Source organism: Eupeodes corollae, chromosome 3, assembly GCF_945859685.1.
Source record: "Eupeodes corollae chromosome 3, idEupCoro1.1, whole genome shotgun sequence".
Classification (NCBI taxonomy): domain Eukaryota; kingdom Metazoa; phylum Arthropoda; class Insecta; order Diptera; family Syrphidae; genus Eupeodes; species Eupeodes corollae.
Window position 1 is genome coordinate 61,547,663 of NC_079149.1, and position 20,173 is coordinate 61,567,835.

Sequence of the window (20,173 nt, forward strand, 5' to 3'; positions counted from 1 at the left end):
TTTTTTACAAGTTACAAATTTTTTCCGTATTTTATTTGAATGCAAATATTAGAAAACATTTTATTTGTTTTTTAATAAAAGAAATATGATGTATTCGATGATTTTTCAACTTATTTCCAATTAAATTTTCTTTGTATCTTTTGAGTACAGCGAATTGTAGTAGTGATCTAGGCGTATTTTGGTTTTATTGTTTTGTTGTGGTCCATTGGTTGGTTGGAATATGCATAATTATTACCTTCTTAAAATGTAATGTTTTTTAAAAATTTTATTTAGCTTAAAATTAATTTATTTAGCTTTTTTGTTATACTTTTTGATTTTTGTTTATGTTTAGTTATCATTTTTATTAACGGCTTTCATAAGTACTTTTCCATTTTGTACTTCAAGTGCATATAGACTTCCATCTTTGATTTCGTTGTTGAGAACTTCATCGGTAATGGTGACATGAACGCCGGAAGGACCAGTTATGTAAACTGGTGTTTTTGATGCATCATTAAATATATTTGAACCACTCCCTGAGTATTTTGATTGCATACCTTTTTATTTAGAAGAAATAATAAATATTATACAAATTAAAAAATATATATATTTTATCATACCCCAACCCGGATATACACCTCCATCGACTCCACCATTCATATTTGAGCTGTTGGCACTCAACTCATAAAAACCAGGTAATTTGAATATTTTCTGAGTGAGTTCCTTGGAAGAGTTTGATGTTAGATAGATGGCATTATAGCTGCTGCCATCTAAACTAATGTAAATGGTAAGACGTGGGGCTATAGCTCTGAAATGTTTCGGAAGTCTAAAATAAGATTACAAATGATAAAATAATACACCACATCGATCCTTACTTGGCATGAAGAATGTTAAACATACGAATACCGTCGGCAAGACCGCATATTTGGATTAAATCCTCTTTGGACATTCTGTAAGTATAGGAAATAATGATGTTAAATCGTTGGTTAAATTATTAAATGTTTAAGGTTTAAAGATAATTAGGAAGAGTTATAAGAATTGGACAAAATTGAAGTTTTACGATTTTTTTACTGATAGATATCAACTATTAAGCAACAAGGAGGTTGAACAATTTGTCAACGCACGATGCGAAAAAGGTTTTCTTGTTCTTGTCATTATCATAATTGATGTAGTTAAAGATGTCAAATTTGCCATCATGTTTGATTGATTTACTTTAAAGGAATAAAAAAGTAATAAATAATTCATTAACAAAATTGAATAATGTACAAACGATATGAGTCAATTTTCAAATTAGAAGAACAATTCTATTCACATGACTAAATATCTCGAAGAAATGAAATGGGGTGACAAAATTCAACTCTAAACACACAAAACCGGGAAGCTAGAAGTTGCAGAAAGTTTGTTTGTTTGGCACTTTAGAATTTTCAGAAGGTAATCAGTTTACTACAATCATTAAACTACAATGGTGTGTAAGTTGTTAGTAAGCAAATTAATGCAATTATAGTCTTACACAGGCACAAAACAAAAAATAAAGGGTTATCCATTTTGCTGTTTGAAAAGTATAGGACTGAAATTCGACATCTGTCAAACCAATTTGTTAAACCAATTTGTTAAACCAATTTTTTTTGTCAGTTAAATGTATTAACTATCGCACAACCCATACAAATTGTTAAAACCTACTTAAAAAAAAATGATTCTGCTGTACCGTGCTTTAAGAGAAGATTATGGTTTACATAATCGTCCAACTATACAAGCAATTGGAAAAATTGTGAAGAAGTTTGAAGAGACTGGTTTGTTTACAGATATTGTAAGGCCTGTGGATCATAGTTTTGCTCGTACCACTAAATATAGGCTAACCTATTGCTAATAGGCTTAGTGTTGCCGAAGACACGAATCGAATCCGCATCGTTCGCAGGAATTAGAGCTGTCTTACGGCTCATTATGGCGTATTTTGAATTTGGTTCTGTACCTACACCTATAAAGTAGCTCACATAAAAAATCAAGAAAGCTGACTATTCACAACGTCGAAGATACGTCAAATGGGTGCTTGAACAATAGGCAGTGAATATTGCAACTCGAGCGAATATGGCTATATTGCATAGAGACATTTCCTGGCCGCGATCATGCGATTTGAGAGGGCTCGATTTTTTTGGGGCTACGCGAAAGACCGTGTTTATGCAGATTAACTTTTAACCCTTGAACACTTAAAAACCAACATTCCACTTGGAGACTTGAATTAAATTTTATATTATAATTGTAACATGATACCAAACAAACATATTTTTGGAAAAAATTCCAATTAACGGTTTTTTTATAAATCAAAAAAAAAATTTAACAAAAATATTTTTTTAAATAGAAAAATGCACGAAAAAAAAATGATTTTTTTTCCAAAACAATTTTGGGCAACGAATAATATAGTTTTTAACATCTGGTAAATTTTTGAGAAAAATCGAATTGACAGTTTTTTTTAATTATAAAAAGCATTACTCAAAGTTGGTAAAAATTGATTTTCGACTAAAATATCTCTTCAAAACTTTAAAATATTGGCCTTAAACTAATTTCATATTTAATAAAATATTTTTGACAACGTTTAGTAAAATTTTGAGAAAAATCGAATTGATGGGTTTTTACCCAAAAATAAAAATCTAAAAAAAAACATTGCTAAAAGTTGGTAAACAGTGACTTTCAGCTCAAATATCTTTTCAAGACTTTAAGATATATGCTTTAATTTAATTTAATCTTTTAAAAATTGACAGTTTTTTTTACAAAAAATAAAAACCAAACCAAAAATTAATAAAAGTTGGTACAAACTGATTTTTGACTCAAATATCTTTTTAAACATTTGAGATTATGGCTTCCAACTAGTTTTATCTTAACGGATATATTGTTTTCAACATTCAGAAAAATTTTAAGAAAAATCGAATCGACAGTTTTCTTACAAAAAATAAAAACCTAAAAAAAAATACTAAAACTTGGTAAAAATGTACTTTCACCAAAAATATCTTTTCTAAATTAAAAATATGGACTGTAAACTTATTTTTTCTCACAGAAAGGTATTCAAACCAAAAAAAGAGGAGAAACAACTTCCCCTGAAGAAAAGATGCGAATGTTTTTGAGATATGTCGGAGATCCCGGATTTCAAGCTGGCGTTGGCGAAAACACAGGATTTTATCAGAGTACTGTGTGTTGCAAAACTCATAGTTCACATTTTGTATACTGGATAAAGTTTCCTTCGAGTTATGAAGAACTTTAAGCAGCTAAATATGATTTTCTTTTGAAATACAGTTTTCCATCATGTATAGGAGCATTGGATTGCACCCATGTAGAAATAAAGAAACCACATTTACATTCTGAGGAATAAATCAATCGCAAGGGATATCCCTTTATCAACATTCAAGTTATCTGTAATGTAAGGGAATGTCTTACAAGTGTTGTTTGTGAATGACCAGGTTCAATCCATGATTCAAGGGTTTTTAAAAACAATGTTCTTAAACTAATTATGAGAAATTCTACTGAAACTATTTAACTACTAGATGATGGATATAGGATTACACAGTGGTTAATGACTCCCTTTAAAAACCCAACTAGAAACATACAACTCGTTGCATAAAAAGGAAAGGGATATTAAAGAGCGTTCCAGAGCACGTAAATATATTTTTATATTATATACTGACGATTTTGGAATTTGTATTATTATCTTGAAAGAATCCAATATTTACTACATGAAAAATGTATCAGTACATACTTTTGTTTATGCCTACAAAATTAAGTAAACACTTTTGAATCTTGACTCTTACAACTTTAACCTTCTGCTGGTAGTAAGTTGTATACAAAATCAAATTTTTCTTGGTGACGTGCTTTCCCTCTAACATTTAAATGCTTACAAGATAATAAAAAAGGTGCATTACCATTTATAAGATGATGAAGATGTATTAAGTCATTATTAATAGGTTTATGATGGAGAGATTGATTGGAAGAAGAGGAGGCATATCATAAGGATCATCTCAAGCAAAAACCATTAAAAGTAAAACGAATGAATTTTGTAAAATGGAGTCCACACTTGTGAAGCATATTCAAGATGAGGACGAACATGGCAGGTGTCAAAAAAAAGAGAAACATAAGGATCATTGAACTTCTTTGCTATGGAGAACTAGGGTCTAGTGACTTACAACTCTCATCCATCTCTGTTTGAGAGTAATGTTGCAAGGGATGGAGGGAACCTACAGTTTTAAGCCTAATCCGAACGCATAATTTGAGAAAGCACTTTTCATGAGGTAGTACCTGTGAAAAAACCTTGCATGGAACAGGGATTCAACCCTAGACCTCTGGAATGACAGTCCAACGCACCAACTATCACGCCACGGATATTTAAGATTAAGTACCAAGGTTGCTTTATTGACAATAAAATTAAGTTTGAACAGAAATAAACACCTAAACATTTAAAAGTACACTAATCAAATTCTCTTCTGATTTGTTTTTTAGTAAAAGTTATAATCTGATATTTTAAAGGGGTGAGGGAAAGGCTACTTTTCCTAAACCAAAATGTAAAACTATAATAATGTCAGCTTATAAAATAATACGATCATGGGTAGACTTTATTATTTTTAAAACCCTTATGCCATCAGCAAAAACCTCACTTGAGCGCAGACATGACGTTACGTAGGTAATAGACAGGATAAACATAAAAGGGCCAAAATAGCTTCCTTGGCGAACACCTGATGGAAAAGTGATGGAAAATAGTGACCTTTAAGTTTGAATAAAAGATTATGGAGGCTTAGTTGGTCATAACCTTAAGAAAAGTCAGTGTATGTATACACACATTGTCAATTTCACAACCTTGTTCTAAAGCGTTTTTTTAAGAATGTAATGATTTGGGTAACGGTTGATCTTTTTTAACGAATCCGTATTGCTGCTCCGTGTTGATTCTTACTAAAAACTGCTACACTTTCACAAAAAACTTCTTCAAAATGTTTAGCAATGAGCCTTTAGTTTGTTATGTCCATCTTGTTACCTTTCTAGATGCTATCTTCCTTCTTAATACAACATTTTAAAAAGTGATTCGAGGTTTGAGGTTGAAAAATAATGGAGAACTATTAAAACACAAAAGTATTGGCATCATTTGATTCACCAAAAATAGGCTGATATGCGACCCACACTGATAACTTCCCATCCCGTCTGTCGTTTTGTCTTGCTTAAAAGTTTGTAGGTTTGGGTTACAAAAGTTTTCAGTTGAATTATTCTTAAAAATTCTAAAATAACCAACAACATTTTTAATATAAAGAAAGAGTTTAGTTTGAAAATCTAGTCTTGTTAAATAGATTTTGAGTGGAAAACAAATTTTTACCCGTTTAATTAGCACTTCTTAAATTTTCACAAATTGGATGAATGAAATTAATTTGAGAGATATCAAGAACCGAACACCAATTTTTACCAAATGTACGTACTATTTTTTGTAGGTTTATTTTTATAAAAAAATACTGAATATCGAAAACAATGTTTTCTGTGAAACAAAGAAAGTTTGAAGACAATATTTTTAATTTTTGAAAAGCTATTTGGGTCGAAAGTAAATTTTTACCAAGTTTGTGAATTTTTTTTTAAGGTTTCATTTTTTGTAAAAAAAAACTGTAAATTCAATTTTTCTCAAAATTTTAATGAAGGTTGAAAACAATATTTCTTATAAGCTAAAATTAGTTGGAACACATAATATCAAATGTTTGAAAAGATATTTGAGCCGAAATTCAATTTTTACCAACTTTGAGTAGTGTTTTTTTATAAAAAAACTGTCAATTAGATTTTTTTCTAAATTTGATTAGATGTTAAAAACCTTTATTTTTCGTTGCACAAAATTGTTTTGGACATAAAACCAGTTTTTATTCGTAAAATTTTCGAGATGACATTTTTTTCTCAGTTTTTTTGATTTAGAAAAAAGACGTTAATTGGATTTTTTTCAAAAAAAATACTTGTTTGGTATCACGTTAAAATACATAATTTACAATTTTATTCATGTCTCTAGCTTCATTGGTTCGCGAGATATTTAAGGTTTACCAAAATGTTCACCTTTTTTAAACTGCTATGGTAAAAAAAAAACAACAACGCAATTTTCTTGAAACGCCTTTCTTCATCTTTCTTTCCTTATTATCAGTATAACAAAATTTATTTGAAGTCGATATCTCTTCTGGTTCTTGAGCTATGGACGACGAAAAAACTTCGCGTCCGTGGACATACGGACGTGAGGACGTACGAACGTACGTACAAACGCACGCAAAGACATCTTTCTAAGAATCTTTTACTTCGACTCTAGGGACCTTGAAACGTCGAGAAATGTCAAAATTTCCAATTTGACAAATCGAACCATAACTTCCTATGGGAAGTTAATAAATTCTCATACAATTGTGATAAATTTAAAATAATCCCAAAATATTAGAAAACCTTCGATTTTCAAAACTCACTACACATATTAAAAGGGATGACATTATTTTGTTCTAATATAATTTCCTGTTATAAGTTCTATTAACATATAGCGTTAACTATTGGTTTTTAACCTGCGGTTTGCTTTTAAGCTTCATTCGAAATCATGGCCTAATGCAGGCAATAATTTAAATGAAAACAAACCACAAACACTAAGTAACTATAGTTTCTAAAAATATCTTGAAATAAGTACCTTTTATAATTATAGTCTCGTAACTCGAGCTCAATATTAAAAGTGACAATGACAGTGAAATTGAATTTCAAAGTCAATGATTTTTCTATTCATAAACACACTTAAACAATAATAAACAATAATAATAATTAAAACTTACCGCAAAACATCTGAACCGGAAAAATGTGCAAAAGTAGAAACATACGTTGTTAATCGATGGTAGGTTAGCCATTGAGTAACTTGAGCTGGTGTTGACTCAGCCATAATATTTGGTGATTGCTTTAATATAAAATATAGAAACAAATACATTTATTAAAAAATCATTATTTTTATAAATTTAACCAAAACTATACATAATCATCCAATTCCACTTGTTGTGGTGAGACCATATTTGCGTCCATTAGCTTCAAATTATTGGTATTCGTTGATGTAACACTGTTTATTGCTATCGGGCTAGAATTGGCTGTTGGTGAAACATTGGCATATGGTATAATTCCATCATATTTTGGAATATGAACTGGGGAATTTGGCCAAAGTTTCATACTAAAAATAAAACAAAAACAAAATTGTTATTAAACAAAATACAATTCCATGTTATATAAGTTAAGAAGAAAAACAAAAATAGAACTTAATAACCAAACACTAACAACTTTAATATCACCGGCTACTCTGATGATCCCTCATTGGAAACTGCAAATGCAACTGCATATTGATGAATGTTGCGAGAGCAAGTTCCACTAAAAGCAATCCAAACCAGATGCATAGTAGTAACTTGGTGTGGTTTTATTTTATTGCATCTTTTACTTTGTTTTTTGTTACGTTAAAGACGAGTTTTGCGGGTCCCTTTCCCCTTTTTTAGAATTTTGCTCGAAGCTCATTGCGTGCATGCTATAAAAACCTCCTTCCAAGCGTATTAAAAACTCAATTTATTCAGTTGCATCTAAGTACACTAAGGCTCAATTGATTAGGTATGTACTTATGTCAAATATTTTAAAACGGACCTTCTGCACATGAGTTTCTTTATTTTTTTGTTTGCTAAAATAACAATTTTGACTGAATATTTCATGGTTCGAAGACACCTGAGATTTATCGATGTAGACAAATGAACATGAAAAAACAGGCAATTTGAACCTAATCAAGAGTACTACAGTGTATCAAAGATACTAGTTGTCATACAAATGAGACTTTTTCTTCTCGAATTGTGTATTTTGAATCCACAGGTTATTACTCCAAGTTTGTTTGTTTATTGTTTTTTATTTGACTGGTTTGAATAACAACCTCAACCGGCTTAAGAGTTTTGCAGAATTTTCTCTTGGTAAGTGTTTATTTTCGTTTTTGTTGTATTTTTGACCCAAATAAAAGTGCAAAACCTAAGAAAATGGTATCTGTGCATGTAGGTTGATGAGCCTTGTGTGGCTGCAAAAAATGCAACATAAGAGTATGGTGTTTTTTTTCATTAAATTAAGTATGTTTGTGAGTTTAAAGTTATTTTTAGCACGCACGTTGCGGTAACATGATGTTTTTTTTCAAGAATTTCAATAGACGATTGATTTTTGTTCCAAAGACAAACAGGTTTCAAAACAAAATTGAGCCGGTAGATTGAAAGGAAACTAACTGTTTATGAGGTACAAAATAAATTCGAACAAATTGTTCTCTTTTTTTGGGGTTGAATGACCGTTTTTCAAATAAACGAAACAATATTTTGTTTTATAATGAACACACCTGTAAGGAGATTCAACTATCCTTTACTTGAACTATCACAGTACGATTCTTAGCTAAAATGAAGGTTTTCAATGGAAATAAAGCAATGGTTTTCGAATTTGTTTCGAATTGTTAATAAAGAATTTAAAAAAAAGCTTAAATTCAAACCATAATTGTTTAAGGATAAAAATATATGGTTAGCTTCTGCATTTTTACATTTAATTACTTTATGTCTTGCCAACCATAAATGTTTTCATATGAAGTCAAATGAAATATCAAGTTCGAATGTCAACTCTTTTGTTTAATAATTCAATAATTGATAATTTTGACAAATTTCTACACTTAAGTTTTTTTTAGAATCGATATTAATAGTTTTATGTTAGATGAATATGTGTAAGTGTATATATGTATTTGTATTTCATTTATTTCAAAAATCGCTTACAAGGTAGGACATGAGTCTTATAAAATGTTGCAAGCCTTTACATCAATTTCAGAATTCGAATAAAATTTGTATACCCAAGACTTCTATTTACATATTTATATAAAGAAAAGGAAATTTAACATCAATTATTTTCCAAATAGTTGAAAAATTAAAATATAAATCTGCTTATGCTTCTTATTCTTCTCATAGCGTTGGGCAGAGAGTTCCAAAGGCGTACAATATGAATACAAAATTGACGCTCAGTATTTAGAAAATTGTATCGGGGTAAGCAAACGACTTTGTTAAATGAGGGAAATTCAGTTAACCGTATAGATAATCAGGTTGTTGTTTTTGGATGATGTCATGCAGGTAACTCAGAGAGCGAAAGTTTATTGAGCTGTCTAGGTTTATTAAGCTGTCTAGGCTGCAACCAGAAATCCGTACCGCAAAAATGGATACATGATCATAACGATTAGATTATAAATATAGCGGGCAACATTGTTATAAGCAACATTCAATTTGCGGCTAGTCACGCAGTCTAGTTTAAAAAAGATATCACACCCATACAGCACAATTGGTAGTAAAAGGGCCTTAGCAAGTAGCAGTTTAGTTTTAATCGGGATGAAATTTCGAGTCAGAGATGTTGATTTGACAGGGTTAAGGTGGAGAACGTTCTTTTTTACCACTGTGAAATGCGGAACAGATCCTCGTTAGTAGTATCCGTGGCATGATGGTTAGTGCGTTGGACTGCCATATGAGAGGTTTTGGGTTCGATCCCTGCCCGTGCCACCTAAAGTTGTATTCATGGGTACTGCCTCTTGCGAGGAATCGACAAATTCTCTAAGAGTAATTCTTTACATGAAAAGGTGCTTTCTCAAATTAGCCCTTCGGATTCAGCATATAAATTGTAGGTCCCCTCCATCCCTGCAATTACTCGCACACAGGAATGGTTGAGAGTTGTAAGTCACTAGTTCTCAACGGACTGTTGTAATTTATTATTTTTATCATTTTTAGCCCCAAAAGGTCGACTTATCAGGAGCTGCACATCATCAGCATAAAGATGAATTAAACAATGTTTAGCATCTTGTGGTAACTCGTTTATGTAAAGCGAGAAGATGATTGCTCCAAGGATAGATTCTTGTGGCAATTCACTCAAAACATTGAGAAATGTGGACGAGTATCCATTGGCCAAAACTTATTTTCGCCTTACGCTGAGATATGAAAGAACAAACTTAGTTAAATCGCGGCTTTCTACAACAAATTGAGTAGTTAACAGTTTTAAAATCCTTTAAAAAATCTAACAGTGTTAGCAATGTAACATGAACACTTTCTATCGCCATTCTTATGCGATGAAGTTGAGAATCAGACAGACAGGTTGTTCATTGTAAGATATTTTTGGATCTGACCCAGAATAGTTTTTTTCAAATACCTTCGAAAGAAACGAAAGAATGGCAATCGGCCGAAATTCTGTAGCACAACCTGTTTGCTTTTTGGGTATGGGAAAAAACTTAGCCTTCCATTCTAAAGGAAACTCAGAAGTATTCAATATGCTGTTGAATATGTAGGTTATATAGTTCGGTATATATGAAAGTAGTAGTCTCAAGAACTTAGGGTCCATTTGGTGCAGCTCAGTAGCATTAGAATTAATCGATATGTTTGCCTCTACAATGTCTTCCTCTTGTATTCTTATAAAACTCAGAGAGCTGTTGATAGCAGTTGTTTATATATATACACATTTGTACGTATCGAAGGATATCCTGTTCCCTTTCTGATCCAAAGAAACAGGTGTTTTCAAATACATTTTGTATTTGGCAAATGAACTTTCATACAAATTTGGTAAGCTTAAAATGTCTCATGACTATCAAAAATAAAAATGATGTCGTTACTGTTTAATTTTAATGTACAACTTATGAACTTAGAAAATTGGTATTTACTTATACCAAATAAAAAACAATGTTTTTTTCTAGATATGTAATGTGTATATTTAAATCAAAATTATTCTTTTATTTCATTATTTTAATGAACAAATCATAATTTGCCTTTAAAATTTAGTTTTCGAATTTTTTTATAATAAGCGCACACTCAAAGGGATATACTAACCTTATTATGTAGACACAGTGTGAGCACTAGGAAAGGGAGAGAGGGGTGAAAGGAGATGTCGGTGCACATTGGTTTTGAATTCCTGAATATTGCAATAGCTGGGAAAGACAGAGTGTGGCAAGGCATTCCACATTCGCATAGTACGGCTAAAGAACGAATCTCTGTACTTGACAGTACGACCGAAGTTGGACTCGAGGGTATATTGATGAGCATTCCTAGAAGCGCGAGTATTACGGTTGAACTGTTAAAGGGGAAGAATGCAGCTGGCTATTTCTCTAGAGCATAAACCATTAAAATAATGGTAAAATAGGGTGAGACAAGAAACATTTCGGCGATGTTCAAGTGACGTATCAATCAATCAATCAATCTTAATGCTCTATGTTCAATACTATCCAAGATGCTTAAGTAAGTTGAAGGAGCACAAGCCCAGATATGGGAGTTATATTCAAGCTTTGGACGTATATAAGTCTTGTAAATAACAACCAGATCAGAGGGGGAGACAAACTTATTGCATCGCCCCAAACATCTTGCTTCATTTTTGGCGACATTGCGTATGTGATCGTTCCACAAAAGGTGGTTGGTGATACACATACTGAGAATATCGAGATTTTCAGTTTCCTCGATGCAAGTGCCATTTATGGATAATGGCAAGGGGGTATATTTCGCTTTAACGATACAAGACAAAATTACGTTTTTGAAACGTTAAATTCCACGCATTTTATTATTCCCTATTGTACAATGCTGTTTAGGTCGGAATTTAATGAGCTTATCATATTTTGTCGTTGCAGTTCCACATCCAAAGAAGAGGGGTGTGAATTTGAAAACGAATATGAAAAGCTAAGAGTAGTATAGTCAGCGAAACAATGTATTGGATTAAAAGGTGCAGACAGGAGATCATTAATAAAAATAAGAAAGAGTCTCGGAGATAGAAGAGAGCCCTGAGGCACATCAGCATTTATTTTGTGGTTTAAGACTTGAATCCATTAAATAGTACTTGTATTGAATGATTGGAATGGTAATGGTTGATCCAATTAAGCAGGGATTCGTGAAAACCAAAAGCACGCATTTTCGATAAGAGAGCAAGATGCCAGACTTTGTCTAATGCCTTTAAAATATCAAGTGCAATAATCTTACTTTCTCCAAAGCGATTTAAAGATTTGCTCCACTGTTCGGTAAGATGAACTATGAGATCACCGGTGCTACGAAAACCGTACTGTCGGTCATTAAGAAGCTTTCGATCTTTGAGATATTTCTTGAGCTGATAATTAATCAGCGTTTCCATGACCTTCAAAAGAAGGGGCGTAAGTGCAATCGGTCGGTAATTAAACGGTGAAGAAGATTCGCCTTTTTTGGGAATAGGATGGACAAATGCGGTTTTCCATCGGCTCGGAACGAGACCTGAGGAGTAGGACATTTGAAAAAGCTTACGCAGTGGTTTTGCCAGCGATGAAGAACACTTCTTCAGAACAATAGTGGGGATACCATCCGGACCAGTGGATTTATGAATGTTGAAATCTTTATGAACTGTTGCCACAGTACGAGTGCAATAAAAGATTTGCCCAATAAAATCACTAACTCGCTCAAGTACAGGCGGAGTCATAACACTCACTGGCAGTGTTGAATTGGCGCAAAAAGCCTAGCAAAGAGATTAGCTTTCTCTTAGGAGCTAAGAAATGGAGCGTCATTGACAACGAGCGTGCGTAGGAAACGAAAAAGAGGAAGAATTCCTCATATTTTTACAAATTACCAAAAATTTGGTCCATCGAATATGGGCGTTGCAGGCCTTCCTGGCTTGTTTGAACTTATTCCAATTTTCCTCAGTTGGATTGGCTTTAAAACAACAGAAACCTACCTTCTTGACCCTAATAACCTCTTTACAGCTCGCATCGAACCATGCGTTTTCCTTTAACTGCTGCTTTTAACCCTATTCAGGATAAAAGTTGTCATTCCAGGGAGAATGAAACTTCTGATCATATCAGCGCTGGCGTCACCGTCACTATCGAGGAAGCAAAGTGACCAGTTAAAGATCCTAAAATAGTTATTGAGACCGTCTCACCCAGTTGGGTGTCTCATACTGCCAAACGGTTCTCTTAGTAGCTCTTTCTTTAACTGAAGAGTTTTTACGCAAGAAATTTGCTGATATGATAGAAGATAGAAGAGATAGAACACTAATAGTGTACTTACCAGGGTCAGGGGTAAGAAACACGTCAAGAGTGTTTTCTGCTCAACCGACCAGATCCGATATTAGAAGACCTCAGCACACACTCCTTCTTGTGTTGTCTGGCCCGAATGTTGAATCCATGAAGAATTGTGTACATTGAAATCGCACGTAACAAAGATTTCAGTGCAAGGATAGGACGAAACAATTTTTTGAAAGGAATCAGACAAAGCATCAAATTCACGAAAAGTTGTACTAAAGATATGAGCTGACAGAGACATTTAAAATACAAAATGTTTGAACAATTACTTAAGTTCATATAAATGCCTTTGAAGGTTTTGATTGTCGGTCTTTTCCTAGAGTCCAAAAATGTAAAAGAGACTATTTTTGTTTGAGATTGCGAACGATTTATTGACAAAAAATTAGGTTACTTTAAGAACCAAATAAAAAAAGAGTAACATTCGTAAATTCAATTGCGACTGTCAACAATTTAGCACTACTTTAACGTCTGCTGCTAATTTTTTTTTGGAATTGATAAATTTCGAATGAGATTATTCACAATAGGTTTCGCAAAAGACTAAAAACATACTTAAAACGCATTTCAACTGTGTGCCTGAGAGATCCGACCACCTTGACATACGCCGATACAATATTTGAAAGCAGTAAGTCAGAAACATAAAGATTCGGTCGATTTAAAGTGGTTTTCCTATAGCTATTTCCAGTCTCGGAAAAGATGTAATATCGATATAGAGGGTGATTTTTTAGCTATTACTTCTACTTTTTTTAAGATGATGCGAATCGTAACGTAACTGTGAATGGTAACGGCTACCGTGAGATGATATCCAATTTTTTTTTTGTCTAAAATGCAAGAGCTTGACTTGCTTGAAATGTGACTTCAACAATACGGTTCAACATGCCACACAGCACGCGCAACAATGAACTTATTGAGAAGCGAGTTCGGTGAACATTTTATTGATCGTGCGATTTAACGCCTTTAGACACTTTTTGTGGGGCTATGTTAAAACTCGTGCCTATACAGACAAGCTCGCTTTAAATGTTGGGAAAAGTATGCCAAAATTGGACTAAGCGGATGGACATTTGCATAAAATAATCTTCAAACATTAAATTATATGGACCGTAATATCGATTGAAATAAAGATTTCATGAATTTTTTTTTTTAAATTCCTATAATTTTAAAAAAATCAACCTTTACTTTTTCAAAGCTTTAAAAAATGAAAAATATTTGAGCTTATCATTTTAGAATCACATTTGTTTTTCCCTAAATGAAAGTTTCCGTAAAAATTCGGATAGTTTATCTTTTTTATAGCATCCGACATCCGTGAGTTCTACGACTTCTATTAAAGTTAGTTCGTGTGACTGAATCGTGTATTTAATTACTTGTGTACATAATCGATTATTCACGAATTATACACAACATGTCCAAAAAATTATAAAGATATTTATGTAAATAATTTATTTTATTTTTCAAAAACATTTGCCACAACAAACCATAAAAGGAGAAATTCGAACTTTTATTTATTGCGTTTTTCTATAAAGTCAATGTATTTAGAAATGACATCTTTCATTTGACTACTTTCAAAAACCAGTTTTGATTGTAAACTTGTTCCTCATAGTCAATATCTTTCAATTCGTTAAGAAATTATACTATACTGCTTATAAGAACAAAGTGAAATTGCACGTGATCGCCCACACCCATCAATCCAGCTTCATTAAGCAAACAAGTGTTCTAGCTCACTAAATTCGCTAGGAATGCTCTTAATTAATTCAAATTGATAAAAATTATTGCTTCTGTTTTTTCTTCAATAAATAATTTCTATATAAACATACAACAAAAGTTGAATAAATTGAAAAATATATGTACGTAAAATATGTAGTCATATAAACAAAACTTACTATTCAGGGCTGTAGCAACCAGCCGATGATGGTAAAGTGTCCAATGCTATGTCGTTCATTATGGTGCACTCATAGCTTGGTTGAAACTTCTCCTGCTCGGACACAGGTCGGCGCTGTATTTTCTCGCGATCCTGTTTATGTTTACGATCGGCCCCTTTTAATTTGAAAACCTGAATGGAAAAGAATCTTCGAATTAGTTTTTTTGATTTTAATTAAATCGAAGCCACTTCTCATTTCTCACCTTTATCTGACAAGCTGCCGCGTGAATGGCTTGTTTTCCAATTAAACCACTTGCCCCTCCGCTTCCAACGACTCCTACTGCCGCACCTCCTACTCCTCCTCCAGTTCCTGCTCCTACTACTATGTTATTACAATTCGTTGTACTGTCGCCACCTGCTGGCGAGCTATTTGCATTCTCTATATACGTTTCAATTTGTATCCTGAATGGGACACCCTTTTCGCCACCATGCTTTTTTGGTGTAAACTCTGTCGAAATACAATTGACCTTTATGTAGACACCCACCTCCTTCAGAGGATCCCAAAACACTTCGACTGTATTGAGGAAATTCAATGGCTGGGACACGTGACACAGACCGTAGGATAATGGGACATCGACTTCAATGATCCTTTCACCTGGACGCGAGGCTTGCCATTGTTGCATTTGCTCACGTTCCATGTACTGAAGACGACGCTCATGAAAACATATCTTGATGACGCTCTGTGAAGCAGACAAAAATTTAATTCAACAAAATTTAAATTGTAAAAGTTGGACAAATTAATGCAACAAAAAAAAAATTAATTAACTATTATTTAAATATATAAGAAAGGAATAAACATGGTGCATGTTGCATGTAAATATATTGCATTTTATCTTGTGTCTTTACTTAACAAAAGACAAGACACCATCGTATCAGAGAGTCTCTCGAGGTCAGATGGTTGGCTGACTCTGGCTTATTAGAGGTCTGTGCTGGTGGCTGATGGGGATTTTCTATTTCCTTGGATTGGCCATTCTCTTGAGTGGTTTAATTGGAATCAATTGAACTTAATTGAATGGTATGAGGCATGCAAATTACTTTAGATTGGACAAAACACTCGCATGTTGGGCTAATTTGTCTGGGAGTATTGCGTCGTCGTCGTTGTCAGCGTTTTATGATACAAAAAATGTTGCAATGGAAATGTTTACAATTTTGTCTTAAATGAAAGTCCAACTTGATAAGATTTTATTAACCATTTGAGATGGGAGGTTCATTTTAAAGATACGAATCTTTTTTTTTGTTCAACTTATGGAATTATTCTTTCATTCAAATATCATTTGAAGATTGCCCGTAAATTACATGCAGTAGCTACTGGATGTATCTTGTTTCATAATTATGAAAGATTATTTTCTCGCATGCTTGCAAAATTTTCTACACAAAATGGAGGACTTTGTATGTGCGTTGATTTTTATCAATTTATAGTTGATAAATATTGAATTTTTTTCTTTTAAAACTTCACTTATTAAGAAATCTAACCACTTTCAATTGATGAATTATATTTTAGTTTGATATTTATAACAGTCTGAAACATTGCCAATTGTCAAAACCCAACTATCAATAACTTGGATAAGTTTTAGGTTTTGTTTTTGATACTTGTAAACTATCAATTCATAGTTGACACTCTGACTATGGATGATTGGTAAGAAATCCAGTTTTTTACAAAAAACAAACAAACGGAAGTTTGTTCATTAGTTTTGATTCGATATTTCTTTTTTCAAACTCGACGGAAGGTTTGGAGTAGTATGTCCAAAACAAGTCCCACTTGAACTTTTTTGTCGTTCAAAAACATTTGACTACCAAAGTGCTTACAGTAATACAGTAAAAAGACACACCTTTTGAAACAGGCAAATTTGCCTGAATCACAGTTTTCTGTTAAGTCAATGCTTCCAATGAGTGACATGACTTTTCTGTACTAGAAAGCCTAACCGATTTTATGGGACGGATATTCTTTCGCACTTGTATAGTTGCTAGAGTGCTTAAAGAGCTTGACATTCACAAATCCGCTGTCCTGGATAATGTCTCTCTTGTTCTAGACAGGTGTTCTTCAATGCTGGTAAAACCACTGCGTAAGCTTTTCCATCTGTTCTATTCTACAGGTCTCTTTAGAGTGCATGCCAAATGGCATTTGTCCAGCCTGTTTCTAAAAAAGTTGAATCGTCCTCAACCTCTAACTATTGTCCAATTGCACTTACGACCCTTATTTCCAAAGTCATGGAATCGCTAATGAATCAAGTATGGCATCAAGCTTTCATATCAAAAACGCGTGCTTTTGGTATTGACGAATCTCATTAAATTTCGATCTTGACAGCATTATTCAATGGGGAATAAAAAACCGTTTACAATTTTATGCTTCGAAAACTTAATGCGGTTTACTGTCGAAAAAGCATAACCCTCCCCCAATGCCACTATCCATTGACTGAACACCTATCAGTTCTAGGTATGTGAATTACGAAGCACTTTTGGTGGATTGATCTAATATTCGACATCACAAAAAATCCTGTTAATTGTTTACGTTTTTTGCGAAAATGCAAGAAGTTGTTTACAGCTTCTTATTTGGCTATTTTTTACAAAGCTTTTATTTGTTCAAAGTTAGAGTATAATTCTCATATTTGGGCTGGTGATCCAACATCGTACTTGAGTCTTTTGGATAGAATTGAAAAAGAGTTTAAAATGATACGAGATCTACCGATACTTCTATAAACGCTCATTAGTTAACCCTTAAGTCCAACTTTGGACGTACTATTGAGCACAACACGAATGTGGAACAGTTACCCGGCTCAAAATTTTCCACTCATTACAATATGCAGTCATTCAAAATTCATGTGCTTAGGCATCTTTTTTCTAACCCTGAACTCTTTTCATACATGAATTTAATCATTATAAGGGTATTCATAACCCTTTTAGTGCAATATACAAAAAATTCACAACCAAACAACGCTCTAAAATTATCAAAATCTCCTACAAAATTGATGAATTGAATGTGGCAACTTTAGCTTATTTATGTCATAATCTACCGAATACATAGGCAATCGATAAAATCGTGAAGAAATTTGAAGAAACTGGAAGGAATCGTTATAAGATTCCCAATGATTGTAAATTTTTGTCTATCGGGCTACACCAAAATCAGTGTACATACATAGAATCGGATGCTTTGAATTCCTTTTAGCAAAACCCATTTTTTTGGAATTAAGCTTAAGTATCAAATGCAAACAATTATGACCATTTATTTCTATTCCATTCGAGGTTTATGATTTATTAATGACACATGAAATTGGGGAAGTTTTGAGATCGGATTCTCGATTCAATTTAAGGGCGCCTAAAAGCTGAGCTTAAAATGGATTTTGACACTCACAAAACCAGTAGTGCATTATTACCATATAAAATAAGGTCATACATTTTCAGTTCAAAAAAGCTTCTTTATAGATTTAAACAAAAAAAAAAATCACTTACCTTCAAAATCTTATCTCTATAAAAAGACAAATCTCCAATTTTCTTCAATTTAATCTCATAGCTCTGACCCTGATTCAAGTAAGTAAGGGTCTCTTCATTATTCTTTGTTGCAATCGATGTAGCCGCAGCCAAAATATACTGGAATCTATAAATTGCAAGAAGAAAGTTCAAATTTTTCGTAAACCGCAAAGCGGCAAGGAACTTACTTGTAATCATCTGCCAATGGTAAATTATTACTATCAGTTTTTGATGAATCTGCAACTGGTTGAATTGGACTTTTGCGAGCTATTTAAATAAGAATTCAATGTGAAGTTGAGAGCAAAAACAAATAACTCACCATTGATCAACGACAGCGATGATGATTTATCAGTGTGCTGTTGTTGATTATTAACCGAGAATCCATTAATTGTTAATGGCTTTGAATTATCATAGCCAGATTTTGTTATTTGTTGTGATGATGGAGATCCACATGAGGCATTTGACTCATTGAGATCAGTTGTTGTGCCATTTACTTGATGTTCTGTATCTTGGTTATCTGAACTTAAAGAATTTTCCTGATTAACTGAATTCAAAGGACTCTTGCTGCCTTTTAGTTGGTCAGCTTGTGGGGAGTGTATTTCCTGTTTGAGAACAGTTAGTGCTGGAGAAAATGAAAGAAATGGTTCACTGGAACAATATAGAATTAGTTACTCAAATATTTTTAAATATAGTTTGGGGCTTTTTGATGCATACTTGTTCAAATATCCGGTACTGTTGAAATCTGCATTCAGATCAAAATCAATGTCATCCGCCCAACTTCCACGACCTAGAAGAAAAGAAAAAGAGGACATTTGTATTCAATTGATTCAAACTCATTATTTTGATTTTTTTTTGTGGTTACGATTTGACTAAAAGAGTAGTTAGCAAACCATTTTGAACACTGTTTCTGAAATATTGAAAGAATTTAACATAATCACAGGATACACATTGAACAGTTCGCTACTTGAGCATCTGTTACTTCTGAAGCTATCATCTGACAATTGAAAAACGACCTCTGTTATTACAAAAACTAAAACGATACATGCTTTAACAATACATTGAAACTATTAAACACAGTTCGCAAAACTTTTGAGTCGTCGAGACACCTGATCGGGCACAAATAGAAAAAACGGTGGACCAAGTTAAGCTATTAAGCCAGTTAATGAATTGAAACTGTAAGCGTTGCTCAAAAACAACTGGGAAAATTGGTCCTGTTGCCCATCAAATACGTGTTTTTGTTATTCCTCGTCAATCTTTTAAAATTATTGATTCAATACAATACTATGCGTAAGGCTAAGAACTTTACGTTTTTAAGGTTCATTTTACACAAGAATACAAGTCGGTCGATCGCCAAAAAACATTGCATGTTCAATGATTGGTGACGAAGCTCATTTTCACCTTTAAGCTGAATTGCCGCTTTTGGGATTCAAAAAATCCAAACACGATTGTTAAAAAGCATGTCCATTCTCAAACGTGTCACTGTTTGGATTAGCGGTGTGACCTTACTTATTCGGAAATGAGGCTAATGCAAATGTTACTTTTTTTTTTAATAAGAGCGCACTCAAGGGGATATACTACCTTTATTATGTAGAGGCACCGTATGAACACTGTGAAAGGGAGGGGGTTTGAAAGAAGATATCGGTGCACTTTGGTTTTGAATTCTTGAATATTACAATGGGAAAGACAGAGTGTGGTAAGACATTACACATTCGCGTAGTGCTACTAAAGAAGCTCTGTATATTACAGTAAGACAGAAGTTG

The 20,173-nt window shown here is 33.1% G+C and overlaps 1 protein-coding gene across 2 annotated transcripts in view; it reads right to left on the bottom strand.

Annotated features, from left to right (window-relative positions):
- LOC129949397 (uncharacterized) overlaps positions 1–20,173 on the bottom strand; it is a 59,312-nt gene continuing 39,139 nt past the window's right edge. Inside the window, exons 4-14 of one of the 2 annotated variants that reach the window (XM_056060833.1) lie at positions 19,128–19,200; positions 18,733–19,061; positions 18,602–18,680; positions 18,396–18,540; positions 15,152–15,628; positions 14,911–15,080; positions 6,970–7,159; positions 6,777–6,895; positions 852–926; positions 597–784; positions 1–533 (exon numbers count right to left, since the gene is read on the bottom strand). In XM_056060833.1, coding sequence (XP_055916808.1) covers positions 328–533; positions 597–784; positions 852–926; positions 6,777–6,895; positions 6,970–7,159; positions 14,911–15,080; positions 15,152–15,628; positions 18,396–18,540; positions 18,602–18,680; positions 18,733–19,061; positions 19,128–19,200 — 2,051 coding nt within the window. In that variant the 3' untranslated portion in view covers positions 1–327. Of the gene's footprint in view, positions 534–596; positions 803–851; positions 927–6,776; positions 6,896–6,969; positions 7,160–14,910; positions 15,081–15,151; positions 15,629–18,395; positions 18,541–18,601; positions 18,681–18,732; positions 19,062–19,127; positions 19,201–20,173 lie in introns of both variants that reach the window. The other variant, XM_056060832.1, reaches the window with a different exon arrangement.